Source organism: Miniopterus schreibersii (assembly GCF_964146895.1).
Source record: "Miniopterus schreibersii genome assembly, chromosome: 10".
NCBI classification, from domain to species: domain Eukaryota; kingdom Metazoa; phylum Chordata; class Mammalia; order Chiroptera; family Miniopteridae; genus Miniopterus; species Miniopterus schreibersii.
Genome location: NC_138110.1, coordinates 72,842,287 through 72,866,297, shown reverse-complemented (window position 1 = coordinate 72,866,297; position 24,011 = coordinate 72,842,287). Strand labels below are relative to the sequence as shown.

Sequence of the window (24,011 nt, the reverse complement as noted above, 5' to 3'; positions counted from 1 at the left end):
TAATTGAGCTTTTATGTTTCAGATTCACTTTGCCTGCCATATGCCAGGAATTCAACATGAAATTTAAGGTCCATTTTTCTTGCAGTGTTTTTGATGAGAAAGAAAACATTTTAACACTCTGGGGAACACCTGGAAAAAACCCCACACACCTAATAGGATGTTCTCTTTCCTCAAAGTAACCTTTTCCTTTTCTTTCACTCCTGATTTCAGGAACAAACTCTAGCCCTTAGGAAAGAAGGGATTGGAGTTGTTTTGGATTCTGAACTGCCTCATTTGATTGGCATTGATGACGACCTTCTGAGCACTGGAATAATCTTGTATCACTTGAAGGTAAAAACTGCCTGAGTGGAACATTCTAATTTTGCTTTCACTTTTCCCTTTAGAGACTAGCAAGGTTTGTTATAATACACTGTGTCCACAAACACAGCTATTGCATTAAACAATATTCAACAAATCCTTGAGCCCTTTGGGGGATTTTCCACAGTTCATTGGGGTTCTGTGGTATTAGAAGTTCTCATTTTTATGGAGTCCTAAAAGTAAATGAAGATCCATTTACTTTGCCTTCTAATTTGTAGACTCAGTAAAGGAGGGTAAGGAACAAAAAGGCAGATAGACTAGGGAAGAAAAGTCACAAGTACTTGAAACCGGGATTGGCTGTACGTACAGTTTCCTGGGCCCTTGTGTTAATTTTAAAGTTGTGTCTCCTGGTCCTGAACAGGCTATTCAAGTCAAGAGAGCAGAATTTCTACCTCAGCATCAGTGGCTGCCTCTGTAACCTTGACTTTTAGTATCCTCTCTCTGATCCAGGGCTTAAAATGAAAATGGGATCGCATTGTGCTTTGTGGGCTCCCATCAACGTTTACACATAAACAAAACCCTCTCCACTGGAGGGGAAACTCTCCTGTAAGAATTAGGAGCATCATTGAGATTACTGTCGTGGGCAGATTATGATACATGCCGAAGTAGGAGCCTACCCGTTGTTGGGCAGTAAGCCCCAGCCAGCTGTCATTTTCCAGATAACATTCACTATCGTTTCAGAGCCTCAGTGAACTCTAATCACACATGTGGTCTTCCCAGGACATTTCTGTGGCCTTCCCTGGGACGTTGCTCATCAGGTCATCAGGCTGCTTGGGCGTAAATGAAAAATGGAGAAACAGATGGCTTCTCATGTCCTTACTAATTAATTTTACTTGTCTTTTCTTCCCAGGAAGGTCAGACATATGTTGGTAGAGAAGATGCTTCAACAGAACAAGATATTGGTAAGAATCTTTATCAGTTTTCTCCTCCCAGTGAGTTTTCTTTTTTAATTCTCACCCAAGGATGTTTATAAAAATTGATTTGAGAGAGAGAGGAAGGGAGAGAGAGAGAGAGAGAGAAACATCGATGTGAGAGCAACATCAATTGGTTTCCTTCTGTATGAGCCCCGATGGGGTTGCACCGCCAACCTTTGGCGTGTAGGATGCTGCTGCAGCTCCCTGAGCCACGCAGCCAGGACCCCAATGATTTTAAAAATCATTTAACGGAGACCTTTCATTTGAATGGCGGACAGGAAGTAATTGTAAAAAAGGAAACTTTTAAAAATACAGCATTTAATCCGTATGTGTATTTCTATAATGTGGAACTCAAATTAATGAAACGATTAATTTAGTGAATAAAGTGAAACTCTGAATCCTTTCCCCTCACACTACATGCATTCTACACTTCGTCACATCTTTTAAGAGTGCAGTTATTTAATCACTCTGCTCTTGTCACAGTGGGACAACAGTTGATGGAAATACGTCAACAGACACAGGGAAAGGCGATAGGACCAGTTAATGGGGAGAATACAGACCTGTACCTGCACTAAGGTGCTAATGGAAAGTAGGGTGCACACACACAGCATGCACACCTGGAGGCACGACTCCCTGGGTTTCCGAAAGTCTGCCCGAGGCGCACAGATAGCTCAGTAATTCTCCCTGAGCAGGGTGAGGACTTGCCTGGCTTTGCAGGCGTAACTTAGGGAACTCATGGCGGCGGTGGTGGGGCGTGTATGTGTGTGTGGCAAGGTGGGGGTTGGCAGGGGAAGAATTATACCTTCTCAGCTATTTTTAGAATTGCTGGCGATGGATTTGCTTTCCCGCCAGTGTCAGCTATTACTCAAGCCAGGCCTAGCATATTCCTATGTGTATTTATTGTGTGCCTGTGAAACTGGGAGAGCTGAAAACCAGTTCCCAGAAGTCCTTAGGATCAACTGCTGTTGAGTAGAACTGGGCCTTGGGCCCCTTCTTCTAATTGTTAAATCATGTGTCTGACCTTTGAGGCTGCTGTAAGTGACTGTGAGAGGTAAGAACACGTTTCCTGTGAGCAGAGAAGTACAGTTGTGCAGTTCTGTGGAGAAGAAGGGAGCCATTTGGTCTGTACTCCTGAGAAGCCACCCAAGATTTGGGCCTAGAATCGTGCAGGTTTATTCGATAGGCATTCGCATGCATGCCTGGCCATTCACTAGACGAGAATAGCTCAGGATGGCCATGTGTGATTAGGGAAACCTTAGCAGCCACGTGCTCTGAGAGGTCTGTGAGGTCAAGTTCTCTGAGAATTGGCACAGGCCATGGCCCTGTGCACCCAGGTACAGCTTCTGGAGACGTTCTGGGGCCTCCCAAGGTCCATGCCATGGCAAGTTCACCTTTGATTTCTGCTCCTGGAACACAGGGTCTGTGACTGTGTAGGTCACAATAAGTTCTTGACCCTTGGAGCCCCTTTACCTCCATTTTACTGTGAACTTTGGTTGACTGATGAAGGAAATTTATTCAGCATCAGAGTGACTCAAAGGTGTTCAGTTAAGACAAGTTACTCAATTATTTTTTTTCTGAAGATGAGGTAAACATCCCAGAACTTATTTCCTTATATAGGTGATACTCAGACCCTTTAAGGTAACATTCAAGGGATACCTTCAGTTCTATCAGTTCATGCCAGGGACTCCTGGAATTCAGTTTCCTCACTAAACATGAATGTTCACTTCACAATGTTTACATGGAAAAGGAAAGGTATTCAATGTGGAAAAATAAATAAAGTTTTGGGATCATTGCACTAGATACCAAAGAAAATACTTTCTTTGTCTGTTTTTCCAACTTAGTTCTTCATGGCCTCGACTTGGAGAGTGAGCACTGCATCTTTGAAAATGCCGGGGGGACAGTTACTCTGATACCCCTGAGTGGCTCTCAGTGCTCTGTGAATGGCGTTCAGATCATGGAGGCCACACACCTGAATCAAGGTACCTGGGTTTGGTTTTTAGAGTTTTTTGTATATATTGTTGCTAGAAAACAAGTTGGCTCCATAATGGTGGAACATGTGTGTCTTAGAATTATTTACTGACGATAAGAGTATCGAAAGTGAAGACTGCTTCCTTATGCTGTTTATTCTTTCATTGTGCCAAAGGACTTCTTTATAATATCCATTGTCTTGAAATTAAACAGGAATCTGTATGTAGTTCTCTTAGAAATTATTTCTGTAGTGGAAATATGACTTTAACAGATTTTTTAAAATTTTCAGCCAAAGACATTTTTCCCAGTGCTTTTAGAAAGAATGGAAAGGAGAGAGAGAGAAAGAGAGATATCAATTGGTTGCCCCCTGCCTGTGCCCTGACTGAGCCTGCAACGGAGGAGGTACATGCCCTTGCCGGAATTGAACCCGAGACCCTTCAGTCTAACCACTGAGCCAAACTGGCTCGGGCAGATTTTTTTTTTTAAGTTAAAAAAGTACCCTTCAAGTGTAAAATCTTAACACAATGGCTTCCTCTAATAATTTTATTACCTTATTTATATTTTTAAATGAAAAGTTATCTTAGCATAAAGAATATGGTATCATATCTTTTTTTTTTCTTTTGGAATAATTTCAAGTATTATAGAAAAGTTGCAAGAATAGTACCAAGAAAGAACTTTTTAATTTCAGAAGCATTTGAAAGTAAGTTGCTGACATGCTACCCCACTACCCCTGAATACTTCAGTGTGTTTCTCCTTTAAACAGTGGCGTCTTCTAGGTAACTACGGTGCAGCCATCCAAAGGAAACCGACGCTGATACATTCCTACCTTCTGATTCTCAGCCTGCCTTTGCCATCTGTCCCAACAATGTCCCTATGGGTCCAGTGTTTAGTCCTGCACCCTGGGTTGCATTTGGTTGCCATGTCTCTCTAGTCTCTTTCTTTCTGTCTGGAAGATAGCCCTTGTATTTCCTTGACTTTTATGACTTTGACAGTTTTGAAAACTGCACGTCAGGTATGCTATAGAATGTTCCTCCACAGGGTGTAAGACTGATCTGATGCTTCCTCATGAGTAGACTGTCAGAGAAACGATGCTGTATTTTTCTCACCTCCCATTACACGGTGTCTGTTGCCATCTTAATGATGCTCGTGGTGATCATTTGATTAAAGTAGAGATTGCTAGGCTTCTTCACTGTGACATTACTTTCTTGTTTTGCATTTTTGATATGAAACTGAAAAGAGCAAATGAAACAAACAAAAAATTTATAGACACAAACAGCAGTATGTTGGCTACCATGTGGCTGTTTGGTAAGATGTTATGTGCGTTTCCATCATTCACAAGTGCCAGCTGATGGCCTGATGGCCGCTTTGATGCTGACACCACTACCCTTGGTTCCCAGTGCCTGTCGGGGTGCCAGCCTTCTGTCCTGTGTGAATTCATTAGTACTCACATGAAATTTTCTTACTTGCCACAAATACCATGGCAAATCTTAATCTTCCTGATATCCCTGGCCAAATCCAATGATAGAGAAAAATTACATAATTTCTCTATAATTTATAGAGAAAAATTGGTATAATTCAGTTATCATAAACAATAAAGTCAGTGTCACAAGAGTTCAAGGCCCTAGAACATATTATTTAATGTGTTCTTAAGTACTGGCATATATTAGTGGAAATTAGACTTTGTCTTTATCAGGTCCCCAAAATGCTGCCATCATCATAACTTATGGTGATAACAGCTATTTTAAAGACATTTTTAAATAAGAAAGAAAGTTATCACACACAAGTAAGTTTCTTTTTGTTTGACTTAGGAAATGAAATAAGAACTTCACACATCCTACCTCACCCCAGCCTCTTACTCAGTAGCATTCCACCGAGCATACTTTAGCAGTGTGTTATATCTTGTCTCTGTAAATGGGGGGTTGAGGAATCTAAAGAAATTAAATTTCGAATGTGGTGCCCTGAAGCATAATTTCAAAGGGCCCCCATTTTTTGGCTTCTAAACTCATGTTACATTGAACCATGCACTTTTGAGAATACAGTTGTCTTTTATGTTTGTATTAATTGTTACCCAGAATGAAATATTCATACATCACCACCTCAGAAATATTCATATGATATTTAATAGGGAAAAAAGCGAGGAATTCGTGTAGTAGCAGAATTGGAAAACCTCACATAAAATTTGAAAAAGTAATGAATAGTGATACTGAGGATTATTTTCACTAACCTCATTGAAAGTCACTAGAAATGCTTGCATGTTTAATATTTTCCAGTGTACCTGAAATATTAAAATAGAAAATCTCAGGTGAAACCAGCCTTCATTGGTTTTATTCAGAGATTTAAATGAAGCCTTTTTGTTGTTGTTAACAAGTGTCTTTGTCTACCCTTTTACAACGTCATTTCCCCTTTTAAGACCATCTGGAATGTGTCCATCTTCAGGTATTTATCAGGCCCTGAAGTCATCTCCAAGAAGGCATCGCATATTTCAAAAAGGTTTAAACATACTCTAGCGCTTACAAATTAAGGGCATCACACAAAGTCCATCTGCTGTGCTTAATGACATTGACCTCAGATCAAGGAGTAGTCAGTTTATAGTCATAGAGAGCTTAAGATCTGGAAGGAGCCTTGTCCAGTTTGATGACTAAATGAAGAGGCTGAATTCTGGAGAGGCTAAGCAGTGACTCGACCTTGGCCACACCAAGATTTCCGGGCAATACACATGCTCTGGGTGTCACCCAGAGGCCTCACACCGTCAATCATTCTCATTCATTCACTTCTTTATTTTCCTTCAGGTCTCATATTGCTTTTAAAGATATACTCATGAGTCTCCTTTGGGATCCCACGGGATCCATGACCCCAATCCAGCCGCTGCCAGCTCCATCTTTCTCTTTATACACACACTCCTTGAACGAGTTGCCTGTCTGCACTCAGATCCTTAGGACTCCTCAACCCCTTTAGTGTGGCTTCTGACCGCTGTGCAGATGCTCTCACAGAGGTGACTCGTGACCTCACTCGGGACCTCCATGCCACCATACCCCGTGGCGGGTTTCAGTCTTTTCACCTTGCCTGATCCCTCTGAAGTGTCCTTCATCCTTGACCGCTCCCTCTCTTGGCTTCTGAGGCTTCCTCTCTCCCTCTCTGATGGCCCTGACTCTGTTTCCTTTGCAGGTCCCCCTCCTCTAGTTGGCCATTAAAAGCCAGTGTTCTTCAGGGGGCCCAACCTGTTCCATCTCTCTCTTCTCTCCTCGGGTGACTTCCTACACCTGCGGCTTCATTTATTAGAGATGACTCTCAACTATAGAGTGATATACACACTCTTACATGCACACATGTATGTACATACATATATGATACCTGTATATGTATGTATACCTATAAACACAGATGTTAGGTAGATATGAATACATATGTGTGTGTTATATACCTTTATAAGTAGGTAGTAAGTAGGTAAGTAGGTTGGTAGGTAGACAGATAGATAGGCTTTTCTTCTGGACCTTCAGACCCATATTTCTTGCTGCCAAAGGCATCTCACATTCATTATGTCTAAAACCAGACTTATGATTTCTCCTCTAACCCAATCTTAGTGCTTTTCTAGTGTTCTCAGTCTGTATGAGCAACTTAGCACCCAAGCACTTACTGCAGGCCAAACCCCCGGAGCCAGCCTCCTTACCCCCCTGGTGCCCGTATCTAGCCCATCATTGCGTCCTGTCGATCTTAATTCCTAAATACCCTCGGATTTGTTTATTTCCTTTCTTCCCTACCCCACCTACCCAGTTTTGAGCCACCGTTGTCTTTGACCTGGACCATTGCAGCAGCCTCCTGTCTTCTTTATCTACATCTACTGGTGCCCTCTGATTCATTCCTCAAACAGTGGAAAGAATGGCCTTTCGGAAACTCATATCTAATCGCGTAACGCTGCTGCAGAGATGTCCAGTGTCTTCTGTTGCACCCGTGTGACGTACAAGGTGCTTTACTGTATCCTGGAAGATCCTCGGTCATCTGCTCCCTCTCTCTCAAGCCTTTTCTTGTGCAGTGTTCCCCCTTGTTCCCTCTGCCGTAGACATACAACTGTCTTCTAATCAGTCATCGTCTTTACTTGCCAAAGAGCCTTTACATAGGGTTCTCCTCCACCCTATCGCCCCCCTTTGAACACTGGGCAGAGTAGCTCTCCTTTAGCTGCAGCTTTGCATTTATTTGTGGAATTATTGATTATTTACTTCCCTCGCCTACTTGTTTATAATGAAGGGCAAAGCATATGTCTGACCTGTTCAACTCTGTGTCCCCAGTGCTTATCACAGTGACTAGCATATGGTGTTTATTATTTGTTGAATGAACGAATGAACAGCAGCGTCATGTAAAAATGAAGCACGTTTTTAAAGTCAGTAGGTTTGTTGAGTGAAGTAACGCATAGAGGAAATAGAGGGAAACCAGCCTTAGCAGCGCCTGTTTTGTGCCCCAGGTAGTTTACATGCATTATTGAGATGGAAACAAGGAATGGCCATGGGTAGTTTTGCTTTCTTTTATAACTCCTTAAAGGGATTTTTACATGTATTTCATGCAAACACAAGGGTGGCAAGATTATTTTCAGTGATTTAATGTGATATGAAATAGGTTTCTGAAATACTGTTCTATTTTTTCCATTAATGTATTTTAGCAATTTTCAACTTGCATGGCTGGGCATTTGCTTAAAGCGAAGAAAGTTGGGTTTTGCGATTGCCTTATTAATCTCTAATGTCACTTTAAGAGTGTCAAACATACGTATATTCTAGACAAGGTTTAACTTCTGACTTTCTGGGTAGCACAGTTCTGAGTCCTAGTCATAAAAGGCACGGGAAACACCTTTGTTCATTAGGGCAGTGGCGCCTTTCCTCAGGAAACTGTGCGAATGCAGGTTTATATGAGGGGATGAGCGGAGTGTAGAGTGGATAATACCCGCCGCCACCCTCCTCAGGCTCCTAGAAGCATGTTTTCCTTTTCATGTTGAAACTTTTGGAGAACCTGAGGTAATATGCTGAATAGGCAGGTCGAGATGTGCTGGCCTGAAGCTCCAAATAGCTGTCTGGGGTTATGATGTTACCTGCAGGGTCCTGGTGAGAAGTTGGTGGCTGTGGTCAACCAGATGTGCCATGCTCTGTCCAAAGGAAGCAGCCATCAGCAGCCCGGGCGTGTTTGCCAAGCGACATCACAGACCTACTGATACCACAGCTTCCAATTTTTGAAGGGAACCCAGAAAGAAACTCAGACTTAGTGAAAGCTGCGGGCTTTTAACTGTTGGCAACTAATTTGTCTTTTAAACGTTGCACAGAACACACAGAACAGGTCTATGAGCTGAAGTTTTGTTCTAGCCACCGTTTCTGAGCTTGGGTGCAGTTCTCCCTCCTGACTGTCCAGGTCCTCATGGTCTGTTTCTGTGTCATCTCTCCCGTACTGGTTCTTACTGCTGTCTCAGGTGTCCTGCATTTTGGGTGGACTTTACTCCCTCCCCTCTCCAGACATAGCGGGCTGGTCTCCTGTCTAAGTCCCAGCCCTTCCCTGTGGTTACCCCAAAGTGGAACCTCTCTTCTGTCCGGTGAGACCCAGATTGTTAGGTCCTTAGTGCAAAAGCCTGTCCCCACCTGCTGCAGCCTGCACTCATCACTTAGGTGCTCAGCACCTCATCACAGGGCATCCTTCATGGTTGACATCTAGTACGTGTGTCTTATCTTCCCAAAGAAGTTGTATTCTTTTCAGGGCAACGATTGAACATGGAGGTTCATTCTGAGCGTGGTAGGCTCACAGGTGTCAGTGAGACCAGATAAGATAGTGAATCTCTTCGGGAACATCACTTCCCTTGGATGCCTCCAGTGACCAGTAGCTCACTATCTTCCCTGGTACTTGTACAGCTTTGGACGACTCTGACCATCTGAAGTGTTTGCTGGCTTATTTGCCTAATCGAGCTGAAATCTGCCTCCCAGCCCCAGCGATTTCGTTACCCTTAGGCATTTACATTGAATTCTTTTCCCCCTTGTGCAGTCATTTTCTGAATAAGCAGGACCTTAGTCAATCAAAAGAGTTTGTTTTTTGTATGTGTCTAATTTGACCATCTCAATTTTAACAGGGTTTTAACAGGAAGCAATGTTTTTACGTGGAAATAGACACTACATGTACACAATTTCTTTTCTCTCCAATTCTGAGGAAGATTTTAGTAATAGTTTCCTGTACTCCGTCAGTTTTACCGTATTTTCTTTGGAAAGACTTTCCTTTGAGATTTCTACCTTTACCGGCATTAGTAAATATTTCCTAAATTTGTGATCATATGTTTTGCTTGGTATTACATCTCTTTGAAGGACTGATTTCCTTTTTTTCTTCTCAAAAATCAAAAGTATAAGTTTTGCATGTCATAATGTACTTTAATGCCTGCATGCATCACTTCTTCCGTGGGTAACACGAGCACTGTGATACTTGGCTGTAAAAACAAAAGCGTTTGCCCATTTAAGAGTAACTTATGAAAGCAGGCGTTTGAGACTAAATCCTCCCCTTGTTATTATCATCGTCTTGTCCACCGTAAATTGTGTTTCCGTGATAAAATTCTGCGTTCTGGCCCCAACTGCCCGGGCTGCTCACTGAACTCGTTCCTGTCGTGCCCTCAGGTGCCGTGATTCTCCTGGGGAGGACCAATATGTTTCGCTTCAACCATCCCAAGGAGGCTGCCAAGCTCAGGGAGAAGAGGAAGGTAAGCAGGGGCGTCCCCGGGCCTGGCCCGGCAGGGCTGCAGCCGGCGTCCCCGCTCTGGGTCCCGAAGTTTGATGTCCTGGAGCACAGAACCGCAGGAGTTCTGTAGCCTGGATCGATTCTGGGGAGTTCGTTTCCCGGCTGATGAAGTGGGAGGGCGAGCAAGTAAAGTGCGGGGCAGGAGAAGAGCTCCTTCTAGAGCCCTCTCTTCACCCTCCGCCCGCAGAGGAGTTGGGTGTCGTTGGGCATTAAGTGGAGAGTGGCTTCCACTTAGGAGCAGCTCTGTGAGGAGCTGACCCGGTATCAGAATCACTTTCATCCAAAAGCTTGCTTCTTTGTTTATTTGGATTTTTCTTGGGGTGTGAAGCAGAGAGTGAGTTTAGGACAAGCGGGGGGACCTCATCCTGGTTGGGCAGGGACATCCCGAGGGCACTTAAGGTGCTGCATGGGGGAGGTGGGCCGAGGAGCAGCAAGATAGGGGAAGAATTGAGAGGGAGGGAGACCTGTGTGGGGACATGGTGCTGTCCTTAGACTGAGGAAGATAGTTACGACTGCAGCTGACATTTCTGAGCCAGGCACTGCGCGAAGCTTCCACATATGTTCTACTGCTTTATCTGTGCAGCAACTGTTACCGTCCCCATCTCACAGATGACGGAGGTGAGAGACGGACACACCCGGCCCTGAGCCAGTGGGTGGGGAGTCGGGGTGCAGCCCTGCCCCGCCCCTCGCCTCTGAGCGACGTAGCCCCACAGCTCAGCTGGCTTTTGGAAGGGTTGCGGAGGCGCCAGTGCTGTAAATGGGGAAGAACAGGAGAGCTGCAAACCTCAGCCTGCTCCAGGCTGCCTGTTCCAGCCCCTGAAACCTCTGATCTGTCCCAGCCCAGGGACTCCCTGGAGGGTCCTTTTTGATTCACAGCTGCAGAAAATATGTTTGCCAATAGCTCTCCGTGGAAGCAAAATGGGTCAAGCTCTTATTTCTTGGTGTCCCTTCCATGTCCCTCCTCCATGTGTGTCACCCAGTAAGTGTCCGTGAGTGCTGCTGATAACCGGACAGTACTCCTGCCAGGAATGAGGGTGACAGATGTCATGACCCCTTCCCTTGACTTTAATGCAGCTTGGCCGGGGAGACCATCGGGTCTACAGTTTCTGGCTCGTCTCCCCTGCGGGGGCCCTGCTGCCTTTAGCGGAGGGTTTCGGGTTGGGACTGTCCCTGGTTTGCCGCCCTCAGAGAGACCAGCTGGTGTGCATGCTACTGAGGAACGCATGCTCTTCACCACTCCTCCTAAGTTGAGACCATTGAGTCCACAGCACTGGCCTCTGCCTGCCAAGGTAACCGCTCTGCCCGTGTCTCCTTAGAGTGGCCTTCTGACCTCCTTCAGCTTGTCCATGACCGACCTCTCCAAGTCCTGCGAGAACCTCTCCGCCGTCATGTTATACAACCCGGGGTGAGTGGACAGCTTCTTCTCCTTCCCTGTGATCCCCACTGGTGGTGTCTCTTGTGTCAACTCTGTTCAAATCAGTCACTAGATAAAAATAACTCTCCGGCAGTCATGCCTCTTTATCCAATCAGCCACAGCCATTTTCCAGCCCTTGCTATATGTGTACATAATTCTACTTAGTTATAATCACAAAATAAATGAGATTATATATTCCGTTTTTGTTTTTTTTTTTTGCTAAACAGCATAATAAGTATTACTAAGGGTTGTTACAAGCTTCATTAGCATTTTCCTAACTGTCTAATATTTTAGAGTTGGCACTTCGATGACTCCGTGCACGATCTATCTTTGGCTGAAGCACTTTCATCTCATCTTATAAATTTATTGTGGTAACAGAGACAGCTTTGGTTCCTAGGGCACGGCATAGCCTAGGAGATTCTGTTCACAGCTTCCAAGCACGGGGGGCCTCTGAGGACATAAACGGTGTGTTTCAAGTAGACTTCATGGATGGGTGACCTTGGCCGAGGGGCTTAACTACTCAGGTGCTTCATGATAATGAAGGTGTCCTAAAACAGGGAACTAAAGGAAAGGACTGTGTGGGTCCTTCCCAGTTTTGTGAGGTTCTATAAGTTTATCATTCTATAAGGATAGTATCACATAAAACAATGAAGTTAAATCTAATAGCTAAATAAATGAGGGAAAATTGACAGCGACGTTCAGAACTGTCAGGTTTTAGTAGCTGCTGTACGCCAAGCACTGTACTAAGCACCTCACTTCCATCCCTTAATTCTCATGACTCCTTCCCTGGTTCACATAGAGAGAATTTACTTTTTGTTTTTGCTTGTTTTTCTCTGTGTTTATAAAATGTAAGTCAGAGTGTACTAATTTTCATCCTCAAAACTTTTCAGTGACTTTCCATGGTCTGAAAAACAAAATTCTAACCCTTCACTATGTCACTAAGGCTCTCCACCCGCTGTGCTCTCCTCAGCACCTCCCTCCACATGTCTGGTACCCCGGTCGTAGCTCAGACTCACCCGGCCAGTCATGCCTTTGGCGCTCTTCCTTTGCTAGTTTCAGAGCCTGGACTGTGTTTTGAGATGCACCCTCTTGTGCTGGAAGGGTTAGTGCAGACCATCCCTCCTCTGAAAGCTGTTTCCAGCGTCTGTCCCCCAATGAAAAATGAGACCCTTCCTCACGGTACTTTGCTCCATTTCTGTCATCTTTATTTTGTTCTTTGTAGTGGACACTCGTCTACCCACAAGTCCCTCTGAGCGTGTCCTGTGGAGCAGGCAGGTTCTAGCACAGTGGCTCAACAACACCAAGAAGGTCAGTTTACAGCTAGCTGCAGGAGAGAAGCAGTGGCAGATAATTGATGAATAAATGCAGAAAGTAAAAATGAAATTAACACAAAATGTCTTAGGAAGCGTGTGATGCAGTGATCAGGAAAGGCTGCCCCTGGAGAGGATATTTAATCCAAGACTTGAGTGCAGAGTAGGTGATGCTCAACAGAAAGGGGGAGAGAGGAGAGTATTTCAGGCAGAGTACAGAGCAAGCACAGTGGCTTTGAAACGAGAGGCAGAAAGAGGGTCAGAGTAGACAGTGGACAGTAAGTACAGAGGAGAGTGGATGAGAGTGAGTCAGTACAGCTAATGTAGGGCCTGGAAGGCCACTGGAAGGAGCTGCCTCTTTTCTAACTGCGCTGGGGGGCCCTTCGAGGGCCTTGAGAAGGAGAGTTATGTGAAGATGTGCACATTGCAAACAGGATGTGTGTCATTTGGAGAAAGTAGCATTGAAGCAAGAGACCGTTTAGAAGGCGATTTCCTTAGTCCAAGTGAAACGGGACAGTGGCTTGGATGTGGGCGGTAGCCATAGACATGGCGTATAATGGAATCAAGGGTGATTCCCAGGTTTGGGCTTAAACAACCGTAAAGGTGGCATGTCGTTATTGATGTGGCAAGACAGGCGGGACCAGCTTGGGCTGGCGTTTGGGTAAGAATTTGGCTTACGTGAGTGTCTTTTCTATTAGATCGGAAGTTTTTCAAGGTCAAAGGCTTGTCTTGTTAATTTCTGTATCTTCAAGCATCATTCTCAAAACCTGCTTAGTAAATGTTTAGCCAACAGATTAAGAGTGAAATTTTAATGAGACCCATGGATCTCTCTCATGGAAAGGTTTTCCTACTAATTTCCCTGGGTATCGATGTTCTAAATAACAGAAGATGGCATATTGCGCAAAGGAATGCATTTCTGGAGCACGGGTCACTTCCCAAATTACACTGTCGTTTTTGAATAATCTCAAGGCCACGTTCAGGATCCTCAAGCCAAGAATAGGAAGAGGGCCTCATGAAACAGTGAGGAATTAGGCTGAGGCGGTGAGAAAGCTGCGGTGAGAGGCAGTCCGTCTGAGACTGCGTCACGGTTGGCTGGGGAGATGCTTAGAGGCATCGGATGATAACTATCATGCCTCCCTGCCTTCAGTTAACAGACACATTTTGTCTCTGCCACGCCTGCAGTGCTCATTTGTAAAAATTCAGGTTAAAATTACTTAATACTTCATCTCCCTGGCTTCATGCTCCCCTCAACTTGCCCCCTGCTGTAGCAAACGATTGCCCCTGGATTGAAACGTAACTGAGGAAAAGTGCCTACTCTGATTTATAGGAAGCGACACCCCATGCAGGCCCTTCTCCAGCACCCTGCAGAACGAAGCAGAATTCCACCTGTAGCCGTGGTCTTCGTACCCGTTTTGATGTTTCAGGTGTAAACACCCTCAGCCTAAAGTAAGCGCCGTGCGATGAACTGGAGGAACACTGAGAGAAATGGGGACCCTGGCTAAATACTTGCCACTGAAATCTCGGTAATAATCAGCTTAGACACAGGAGCATGTTAGCTTCTCAGGATGGAAAACTAGGACTGAGATGCTTTCACAGCTGAGCACGTATTTGAGAGTCTGCTGTGCGTGGAGAGCCTGTAAGTGTCGAACAGTGTTCTCTGTGCCTAGGGAAGCGGACACGTGTCTGTGAACCTGTTTAGAGCGAAGGCAAGGCCATCCGTGACTCAGGGCAGAGGGTGGTGTAGACGGTCTGTCTCCAGCGGGAAGGAAATGGTGGGCGTTGAAGTGCGTAGGAAGGATTTTCTTCCTGTAGCCATGCCTTGTAATGTGTGGGGTAACAGAGAACCAGAGACTTCCAGAAAGAGTCTTCCTTGACGCCCAGATCACCTCCAGTGAGCATCATGGAATCTGTCATAAGCCTAATTCGCAGGAACCCACTTGGCCCCAAACCTGTCTGGGCCTCTTGCCCAGCTTCCACCCTGCCCGGCTCCCCCTGGGGGCCACAGCACACACAGCCCGTAGTGGGTGGCCAGAGTCCATGTCAGGAGAAGGGGCCTGGGGCGACTACTGGCGTACAAGGAGCCTTCTTCTCGGAAGCCTCTGGTCTCCGCTTTCTCCTCTGCAGTTGGGGACATGAAGATGCTAGAAGGAAGAATATTAGCCAAAGGTCTGGCTCGCGGCACCCACCCCTGAGGAACCCTTTCTTACTCGCCTCGCCCTGCTTGAAAATTCTCTTCAATTCTCACAGATGAACTGGATTCTGGGCCCTGAGATGTTTCCAAGCAGGAGAGGCAGGCTGGGCAGAGAGGATAGTCTGGGAGAGGATTCCTTCCCGAGCAAGCCAGACGAGCCCTGGAAGGAGAGAGTCATGCTGAGGGCGAGGCATGGCCCTGACTAATTCCTGACTTGCTCTGTGAGACGACACAGGAAAGATCCAGGGACCTGACCCTGGAATCCCGTCCCAGCCTTGAGTCGGAGGGTGGAGCTCACCTCGCCTCCTTAGCCCTTCACGCTGACCCCTCTTCCCAGCATCTGGCCTGGGGCCTCAGTACCTGTGGGATGACTTCCAGACTCCAACACAGGCACCCATGACTTTGTTCTCTGACACCGTTTACTGTCACTTTCCACCTTGAACTTCGTGCTTTGGTTTAAGTGAACAAAACAGATCTTTCCCACCTCTCTGCAGGTCAAGCCTATGGGTAAAACCAATCTTACAAAACCATCGACAAAACCTTTCCACTCGTCTTCCCTGGTCAGTCCTCTTAATCTTTTAAGCTGAGTGGAGGGATTGTCTCCTCAGGAAGGGTTCTGTGCACCTCCAGTCTGAGCTAAATGCTTTCTTTTTATTCCCTGGAAGGCATTTTGTGCACACCTTTACTATCGCCTTTTCCAAATGCATTTGACTGATGCTCCTGCCTGCCTTCCCAGGAGGCTTCCTGCGGGCAGGAACCATCCCTTCCTTCCCTCTGGGTCCCCCGAGGCTCGCACACAGTGGGCAGTGAGCTGTGGGTCCCGGCCAGCAGATGTGCTCTCAGGACACAGCGGGGGTCTGCTCACAGGTCTCCAGGTGCCTTGCGCTCCAGATGGGTCCTGTGCACTTTTTAGGGTCTCCAGGTTGGCCGGTCCCTATCTTTTTGTTTCTCACTCACACAGATGTACTTTATACATGTTTTGTGGCTTTCTTCAATATTGGGAATTAAAGTTTATCTTTTTGCTTCTTTGGTGCCATATACACTCAAGTATGTTTTTGCAGTAGACTAAAAATTTACTGCTTAGTAGTCTCTTCCTCTTAGAACAAAGCTCTCTTGAAGAATTAGGTCTACTTTACAAAATAATGTATCCAGTAAGATCCAACTCATTTTCAAAGCAACCAGTTTTTTTAATCTTTGTTTAGTGGGCAACCTACTAAATCTCCAAAGAACAATAGCTAAAAAATAACAAAAAAACCCACCATGCTCTGAATTATAGTAAGAGTTAGAGTTAATAAAAGTGAACTCCTTGCTACCCAAGAACTTCATCAGCCCACTGGGCACATAAATTTGGGTGTTTCGTTTCTAACATAGTTTTGGAACCTACTGTTGGCCCACATCTCAGACTCCCTGGAAGTTGGGATTTGTATGCACACATGTGTGGTGCTTGGTGCCAGAAAATTTTTGGATGAGGCAAAGCAGCCTGGTGACTTCCTTTGAGACTTAGCTTCACTTTGGAGAAGAGCCCAGCCAGGGTCTTTGCCAGGAAATAATCTTGCTGCTAGGGAAACATTCCTCCTCGACCAGCAGTGTCTCCGAGAAGAAACCAGGCCCACTCCTTGGGCCTCCTTTCTCTTGCTCCGACACTGCAAACAGGCAGCTAACTTGGCAGGATGTGGAAGCTCTTACAGCTTCACGAAAGTACTCTCAGCACATTTATTTACAATCCAAGTTCATTCCAGTCTTGAAAATAAAGGAAGGGATTTTCACTTGTGCACTGTTTTCCTTTAAACCCTGACCAGTGGCCAGCTCATTTAAATGGATATATTTGAATAATTAAATTCTAAAGAGGAGAAACACCCAGGTTTCAAATCCAATTGGACCCCTCCCCCAAAAAAATCAAAAGCAAAAAATTAGACCCGTATTTGGTAAGCCATCCAAGTGCTTCTTGGAGTGTGACAAGAAGGTGGCGTTTGCTTGAGATGGCCTTTGCTTGGCCAACACAGACCTTGGTAGCTGTGGAAGGCCCCTGACTCCAGATGGCCCGAAGTCACCAGCAATCGGGATAAAGGCAGATGAGTGATAATTATTTTTAACGTAACTTTCTATTTTAATGCATTCAGTATGGAAAATTTAGAAATCACAAACAAAAAAGAAGAAATTACTGCAGAGTTAAAAATGTTGTTGTATATTATAGCTTTACCTCTGCCTGTTCCACTAGCTAGTCATCGCTCTCCGTCTTTGTCTGTATGCATGTGCGTGTGTAGAGAGGGTGGCGCAGAAGTAGCTTTACAGTGTATGTGAAATACAGTTTATTCTTGTATTATTACGCCCCACCCTGTATGTACACACATTTGTATGTATACATATACATATATGTGCATACACACATTTATACTTATATATATTTATATGTGTTGTTTTACAAAGATGGCTTCAAACTGGACTTTTAAGAGTTTTTTACATTTAGAGATCTTTTCTTTTCATACATATTTTGCTACATTCCATTGTATGGCTGTTACATACCTTATTTAACCATTTAACTTCTATCATTAGGCAATTGTGTTGTCCAGTTTTGAACTATCACAAGCAACTGGGTGAACGTATTTGTAGCCGTATCTTTGTGTTTATCCACAACTGCTTCCTCAGGGAAGGAAAAAGAAGTAGAAATGGCATAACCAGGCCAGAGGGTGTGCAAAGTGTTAAGGCTGTCTTGATACATTTTTGCAGTTTGCTCTGTAGAATGGTTGTGCATATCACCACCAGGACACTGAGCCTTCCCATCCGCTTGCAGGCTGGAAGGGAATCCCCTGGAAGTGTAGACTGTGCCTCCTGGAGGCAGCTCTGAGCTGTGTGCACAGGGACCAGAGCCTCGGGAACCCTGCTAGCAGCGTGCTCCCTAGCAGTGTGTCCTGGGCACCCTGCTCATCACCAGGGGCCCATCCTTTGTCCTGTGCTGAGCTAAAAGCGGTACTGGGATGCGCACGCTGTGAGCGGCAGCCTTGCTGGTCCTTTCACACTAAGAGGAGGGGTAGAATTTCGGCATATAAAGCTCTCAAGATACGAAAAAAAAAAGTTTCCTTTTCCTTCCTGTCTCCTGCCTCTTCCTATTTCTTCAAGCTCTCCCTCCCCATCTCCTTTCTCCCTCCCTGCCTCCCTCCCTCCAGTGGAATGGGTACATGCATCCCACTAGGGAGGAAGTGAGAAAGCGTCAATAACAGGGTTGCATCCTCTGTTGTGAGTCTTAGCTTCACTAGAGATGACTTGACGCTTCCAGAAAACAAACACAGAATCTAATTTGCTGTTCATCATTGCCCAGCTTCGTACCTGGAACTTAATAGACATCTAATAAATGTGAACTGAGTTCAGTTCCCCCGTAATTCATACCAATGAGCAAGGGGTTTCAGAATCAGCCTGGTCGTAGCTGGAGGGGGTCTTGGCGAGACCTTGCACCTCGGGTCTGCGTGAGGTCAGGATTGACTGCAGGTCCTGGGAGGCGAGGTCACACTGCCTGTAAACACAGCGCCCTGCGAGGTCTGCTTTCTCTCTCCTTCTCTCTCCTTTTTGCTACTCTATACATTGTGATATCCCTTTTATTTTTCCTTGCTGACCTCAAGCATGAACCTCTTCTATATGTGACTGGCAATATTTATGCTGCTGGTGATTAGGAAGTTAGCCTGTGCTTTAGTGGATGGTTTTTTTTTTTTTACCATGTTTATCTCTGTCGGTTTATTTTATTGGGCCTTACCATTTTTCACAAGTCTGCTTTGCTGCAAGGCTGATGTCTTCTCCAGCTCTTTGTCTCAGTTGTCTTGCTTTTTTATGGACCGTGTACTGGCTTTACAGTTGCTGGAGAGAGAGTGCCTTAAATAGCTTGTTAACATACAGTCATGGGGAGCTTGTGATGAAAGCAGAGGAAAGAAGTGAGTTTCTTCTTCCCATTAACAGATCAGTGTTAATTACTGGCTTTGCTCTTTTCTTTTTTGTCCTTAAATATTATTTCACGGTAAGCCACTTTAAGCGATGAGCTCCCTGTGTCTTCTGTTTTCAAAGGGGACAGAAAAGTGAGCTATAGGATTCAAAGAATAATTAGTCTTTATTCAGTCACTTTAGGTTTGCATCGTGCACAGACAGTGTCAAGCTGGATTGTAAAGGTCAGCTGAGGAGATGAGACTTTTCCTGGTGAAATGATGAATGGTAGTTACGGGCTAGGTAGTTATAGTTAGTAGTTTTCCTCTTAGTCCTACGTGACAGCCCAGTTTTCCTTTCAAGGAACATATTGTATTAACTTAATTACGTGCCACCAGCTCTCTGTACTTTAACTCTTTGATTAGAGCCTGGTGCTGATTTAGCCAAGGGTTCAGCTGTGCCTGTCCATTCTTGCTTCCAGGTCTCTGTTCATGCCGTTTCCTCCTCCTGGGACACAGCATGGGTCTCCCAGCGCTTCACACGGCTAAACCCTCGGTTTAAGTCTTACTTCCTCGTAGAGGCCCTACCAGCCCCAATCCAAATTTCATCTCCTTGGATATTCATTCATAACAACCTCTATTTTTCTTAGTAGCACGTTAAATTGTAGGTAATTTTGTCTGTTGGTGCAACTGTTGGTCGACTCTACGTCTGTATATTTTGTGGTAAACTGAAAGGATCTGATTTTCTTAATACTGTATCCCCACTTCTAAGTAGGTTGGTTTGAAAAATAATTGTTGATTGAGTGTGTGTGTGTATCTGTGTGTGTGTGAGAGAGAGAGAGAACTGTTATGTCCTGTTGGTGACGAAACAGCACCAGGTGTTAGACTTCGGTTCAGCAACCTCCGCACTAGAGTTCTGGCTAAGAAAGAATTCAGAGCCAAGACCTAAACTATAATAGAAAGTTTATTTAGAAAGTCACAGAGGTAGAAGAAGGGAGTGGTAGAAGAAATGGGCTCAGGAAACAAGTTACAGAAGCAAAGGCAGGGCACTTGGAGCTTAGGGGAAAGAAAGGCAAGGAAACCATGCCTTGGGGGGGAAGAAAAGGGGGGGGGAGGGGAAAGACAAGGGTGTGCTCTCAGGTCCTATAAGGGTTTTTAAGGGTGGAGATATTAGGGGCGGTCCCAGGGGAGGATCTGAATAGAATATTCACCAGCTTCCCAGGTGTGTCCTTTCAGGTTCATGGTCTCCACTGATTGGTCGACACCAGAGCAGGGGGTCATTAGTCAGTGCACCTGGTCCTGAGGTCAGCTGTGGTGTCACTTGCCTGGTTTTGCTGCTTTTCTGGGCGTCGAACTGAAACACTACTGAGGCCTAGATGTATTTGATGCCAGCCAGAGCCTTATTGTCCTGGGGGCTTAATGCTTAAGGGATACTGCCCAGTCACCTTGTTCATTCCCCCTCTAAGGGGGTCTAAACTGCATGACTAGCAACATGCTAGGGGAGGAAAGGTTATCCTGGGATGAGGGCCTTGTTTGCCCATTTCTAGGCACCGGGGCTTTCCACCCTGGTGACCTTCTGTACCTGGCCTATGGCCCTTGCTCTGCACATGTTTGTCTGCCTACCACATAATGAGGTACTTCCATCCCTCACCTTTTTTTTTTTTTTTTTTCATCACAGACCATAATTCTATAACCTTGAATAGTTATGTTCCACATCAGTGACGTCAGATGTTTTGTCACTGTCAACAACCCCCATATTTTGTGATTTTCTAAAGGTTAATCATCATCACTGTTGGGAATAAATGGAAATGAATCAGAGATTCATAGAAGCAGAAAGGAAGTGAAATGGTTGCTGTAATCACAGTAAATTAAGAAAAAATTTTGAAACAGGTAGTTTGTCTCATTATAAATTTAAATGCTTATTACAAAAAGTAAAGCATTCAGGAGTGAACGAAGTAATCACAAGCATTCATAGTCCTTCTACCAAGAAATAATGATTGGTTTACATTTGTAACATCTACTTACATTTTATAGTATATGTATTTAGTTGTACATCAGATATTGTAATTATGTGTTATATAGAGTATTAAAAAATAAATAGAGATCACACTAGATATACAGTTCTGTATTCTGCTTTTTCTCTTACCATTTTATTGTGAACTTTTCCCATGCCATTGAACATGTCTTTTTTTCTGTTTATATCATAATATAATGCTTGCTTAATTATGAAATACTTTGAGGCATATTTCCTTCCCCCCCCCCACACAAATTGTTGATTACATTGCAGTTAATCCACGTATATAAGCCTTTTCCACTTGGTTACTTCTTCACCTATATCCACACCTCCCTGAATTCTTTACCTGATGGAGCTGCGGCTTACGTTCCAGCAACAGGGGAAGAATGAAGAGAGATGGAGAGAAGTCAGGGGAAGGCAGGGTGCAAGGCCCAGCAAAGGAAAGGCAGGACCGTGGAGAGCTGGGAGCGGGCGGGCGGCCCTTGGAGGCCCGAGTGGTACTCCCAGACCTCAGCTGGCCTCAGTCCCAGACAGGTGCACATTTCAGGCGTTGCTCGCTGAGTGTGTCAGCATTTGGTCCTCAACAGGCAACGTCAAAGGAGTACAAATGTGTGGGACAGACTTGTGAAGCTCTTCACTTCTAGGATGTATGGACGCAGGGGAACTGTGGGGCACTTTGGTCTTTTTGCATCTTCAAACTTCCCTTCTCTGGTGTCTGTGTTCTCTGCCCACAAACATGCACAGCTTTTCTTTTTTTGAACAAACGTCTCCTTGGGCTTCCCAGTGTAGAGCCCACCCGACTGTTTTGTCAGAATCATCTACCATGTGCATTTCCAGCAGGAGGAGTTTGCTTCCATAAATCACGGTGCATCCATATTGCAGAACTGCTTGATGTTAGACTATGTTGTAGAATAACAGTTAATGATTTGGGGATTTTTTTTCAAGGTATATATTAAGAGAAAAAGGTGACCAAAAAAAAGACTCTGTTGTAGACTCTCATCCGTGTGTGTGTATATGGTTGCGAAGGCTAAAGGCTGTCTACCAAGATGGGGCATTCATGGCGAGGGGTGTGCTGCTTTTATCTGCATTTGCTGCTGTTAATTACTTTCCTCTTGAGAGGGTGGGAGGCACCAAAAGTTGTTATTTCTTAAGGCAAAGAGAGTGCTGCGTTGGTGGACACCTCTCTCAAACTCTTGGGGCCTCTGTCTCCTGTCCTGTAAAATTAAAGGGGGGAGCAGGATGTAGGGGTGTGTGCTGAGTTCAGTGAATGCTCTTTTGAGTCTCCATGGAGTTGTAACTGCCTGTGATGCTATGGCTTGATGGGGGGTCTCCTGGGTTTATCCTGTGGTCCTCACCCTCTTTATTAGAGCAATTTAGGAGCACTGTTAGGAGAAATATGCTAAAGAGAAAGTCACTTAAAATGCTTGTGGTATCAAATATTACCCTTTTTTCAAAAATGATCTTTGTTTCCTTGAGGACTTTCATTTGCAATATTAAAGGCTTAAGACTGGTTTCTGGGAAGCCTTTAGTGAGTGCTTGCTAGACCAGGGACTTGAAAGTTTGTTAGAAAGCCATTCCCAGAGTACTCGGGATACTTGTTATAAACTCTGACTTTTACCTAAACGGGGTTTCATTTTACAACCTCCTGGATTTGTGAGCCCCCGTCTTGTTATGCGCACCTCGGAGTGCAGTTGTATGTCAGTCACTCTGCGGTAGGGTATCAGGATGTGTTCCATCATGATTTGGGGGGAAAGGAGACGGGGCTGAGTGGTGTAGCACTTACAGCCCTCTACAGACCAGCTGTTCTTAGCTTTCTAAGGAAAGCTTTCATGCGAACGGATGAACACAGTGAGACTGCAAGGCCTTTGCCTAAGAGTTGGAGTCTGGATGAATGGCCGGGTCTTCTTTCAGGTTTTCCTGTGCCTGCCCTGGGGTAGGTGGTACCTGGCTTCTGCTCAGCCCTTAAAGAACCCTGGCGCCAGGGTTGTCAAGGTCAGGGAGGACCTGAACCAACTCCAGCATCTCAATTCAAGATTTGTCTTTAGTCTTTAAGATTCCCCCTTGGGATTTGCTCATTTAGAAGGCAACGCGAGACTGGAAGTTTCTGAGGGTGGTGAGAAGGTCAGTCATTCTGTCTAAACTATGACAGAATCCATTGGGCTCAGAACCTAATCCCTTCTGAAGGATGGGGGAGAGCTGGGCCATCTGACACTGAGTTCCGGTCCTTTCTAGCTCCTTTCCGTCCACCCCTTACCGGAATCGGGATCTGAACGTCACCCAGCATTCCAGGGAACAGGCCGGAGTTCTTTAAAAAATGACATATACTTGACCAGACCAGCTACATAGATTGTAGGGCTCAGTACATAATGAAACGTGGGGCCTCTTGTTCCCATGTTAAGAATTTCAAAGAGCATCAAGTGAATGCAGGGCCCTGCAACTTCATGGACTGCACACGCATGCAGGCGTTCCTATGTTTGATTAAACCTGAGTCCCAGAGGAAAGATCCAGGCCTGCCCACTGACCGGATTTTTGTCCTTGCCTGTCCACATACCTACTGAAGATACCCACGTGGGGGGCTGCGGCCTCCAGCTCCCCTCCGTGGCCGGGTGAACGCTCCTTCCCAGCCACTCGCGGCTGGAGCTCAGCTTCCGTCACCCCCCTGCCCACGCCCTCTGCAGCTGCCAGCGCAGGTCTTGGCTGGACTAGAGGACCCACTTTCCCCCGTTAGAAAGTGCAGTGACTTCAGAGGCATAAAACTAGCCGCCACTGGGACGGCAGAGGACTCAAATGTTTATGCTTTCGTCTCATTTAAATTTTTCTTTTCCTTTCCTTATTTTGTTAATCATAGTCTCAGTTCAGTGCAGCGGTGCTAGCTGAGAAGTCCCCACCCCTCTGCTTGCTAATTCGTTCCCAATGGGAACAGGAATATAAGTTGTAAGATGTGCAGTTAGACCTAAAAATGCTAGATATCTTTTAATGCAAAAACAAAGAGCCATTTCTCGTAAAAAGCAAAAGTAAACTATGCTTTTTTGTTGGCCCTAACACAGTATAGTACTTCCAAATGTCATTTTAAAATGCTAAAAACAGCTGCAAAAATTATATCCTTTTGTGCTTTTCCTTTTAACTGGGACATTTAGGAAATTAGCATTTGGGGCCAAGTTAATTCGAGTAAAGTAAGATAGTGAGTGACA

At 45.1% G+C, this 24,011-nt stretch overlaps 1 protein-coding gene across 2 annotated transcripts in view; it reads left to right on the top strand.

The window, feature by feature from the left end:
• The window catches only part of KIF16B (kinesin family member 16B), a 197,312-nt gene that overhangs the window by 98,244 nt on the left and 75,057 nt on the right, over positions 1 to 24,011 (top strand). For both annotated transcript variants that reach the window (XM_081148758.1, XM_081148757.1), the window contains exons 13-17: positions 211 to 330; positions 1,208 to 1,259; positions 3,113 to 3,250; positions 9,866 to 9,948; positions 11,303 to 11,391. In XM_081148758.1, the coding sequence (XP_081004884.1) occupies positions 211 to 330; positions 1,208 to 1,259; positions 3,113 to 3,250; positions 9,866 to 9,948; positions 11,303 to 11,391 (482 nt within the window). The remainder of the gene's footprint in view (positions 1 to 210; positions 331 to 1,207; positions 1,260 to 3,112; positions 3,251 to 9,865; positions 9,949 to 11,302; positions 11,392 to 24,011) is intronic.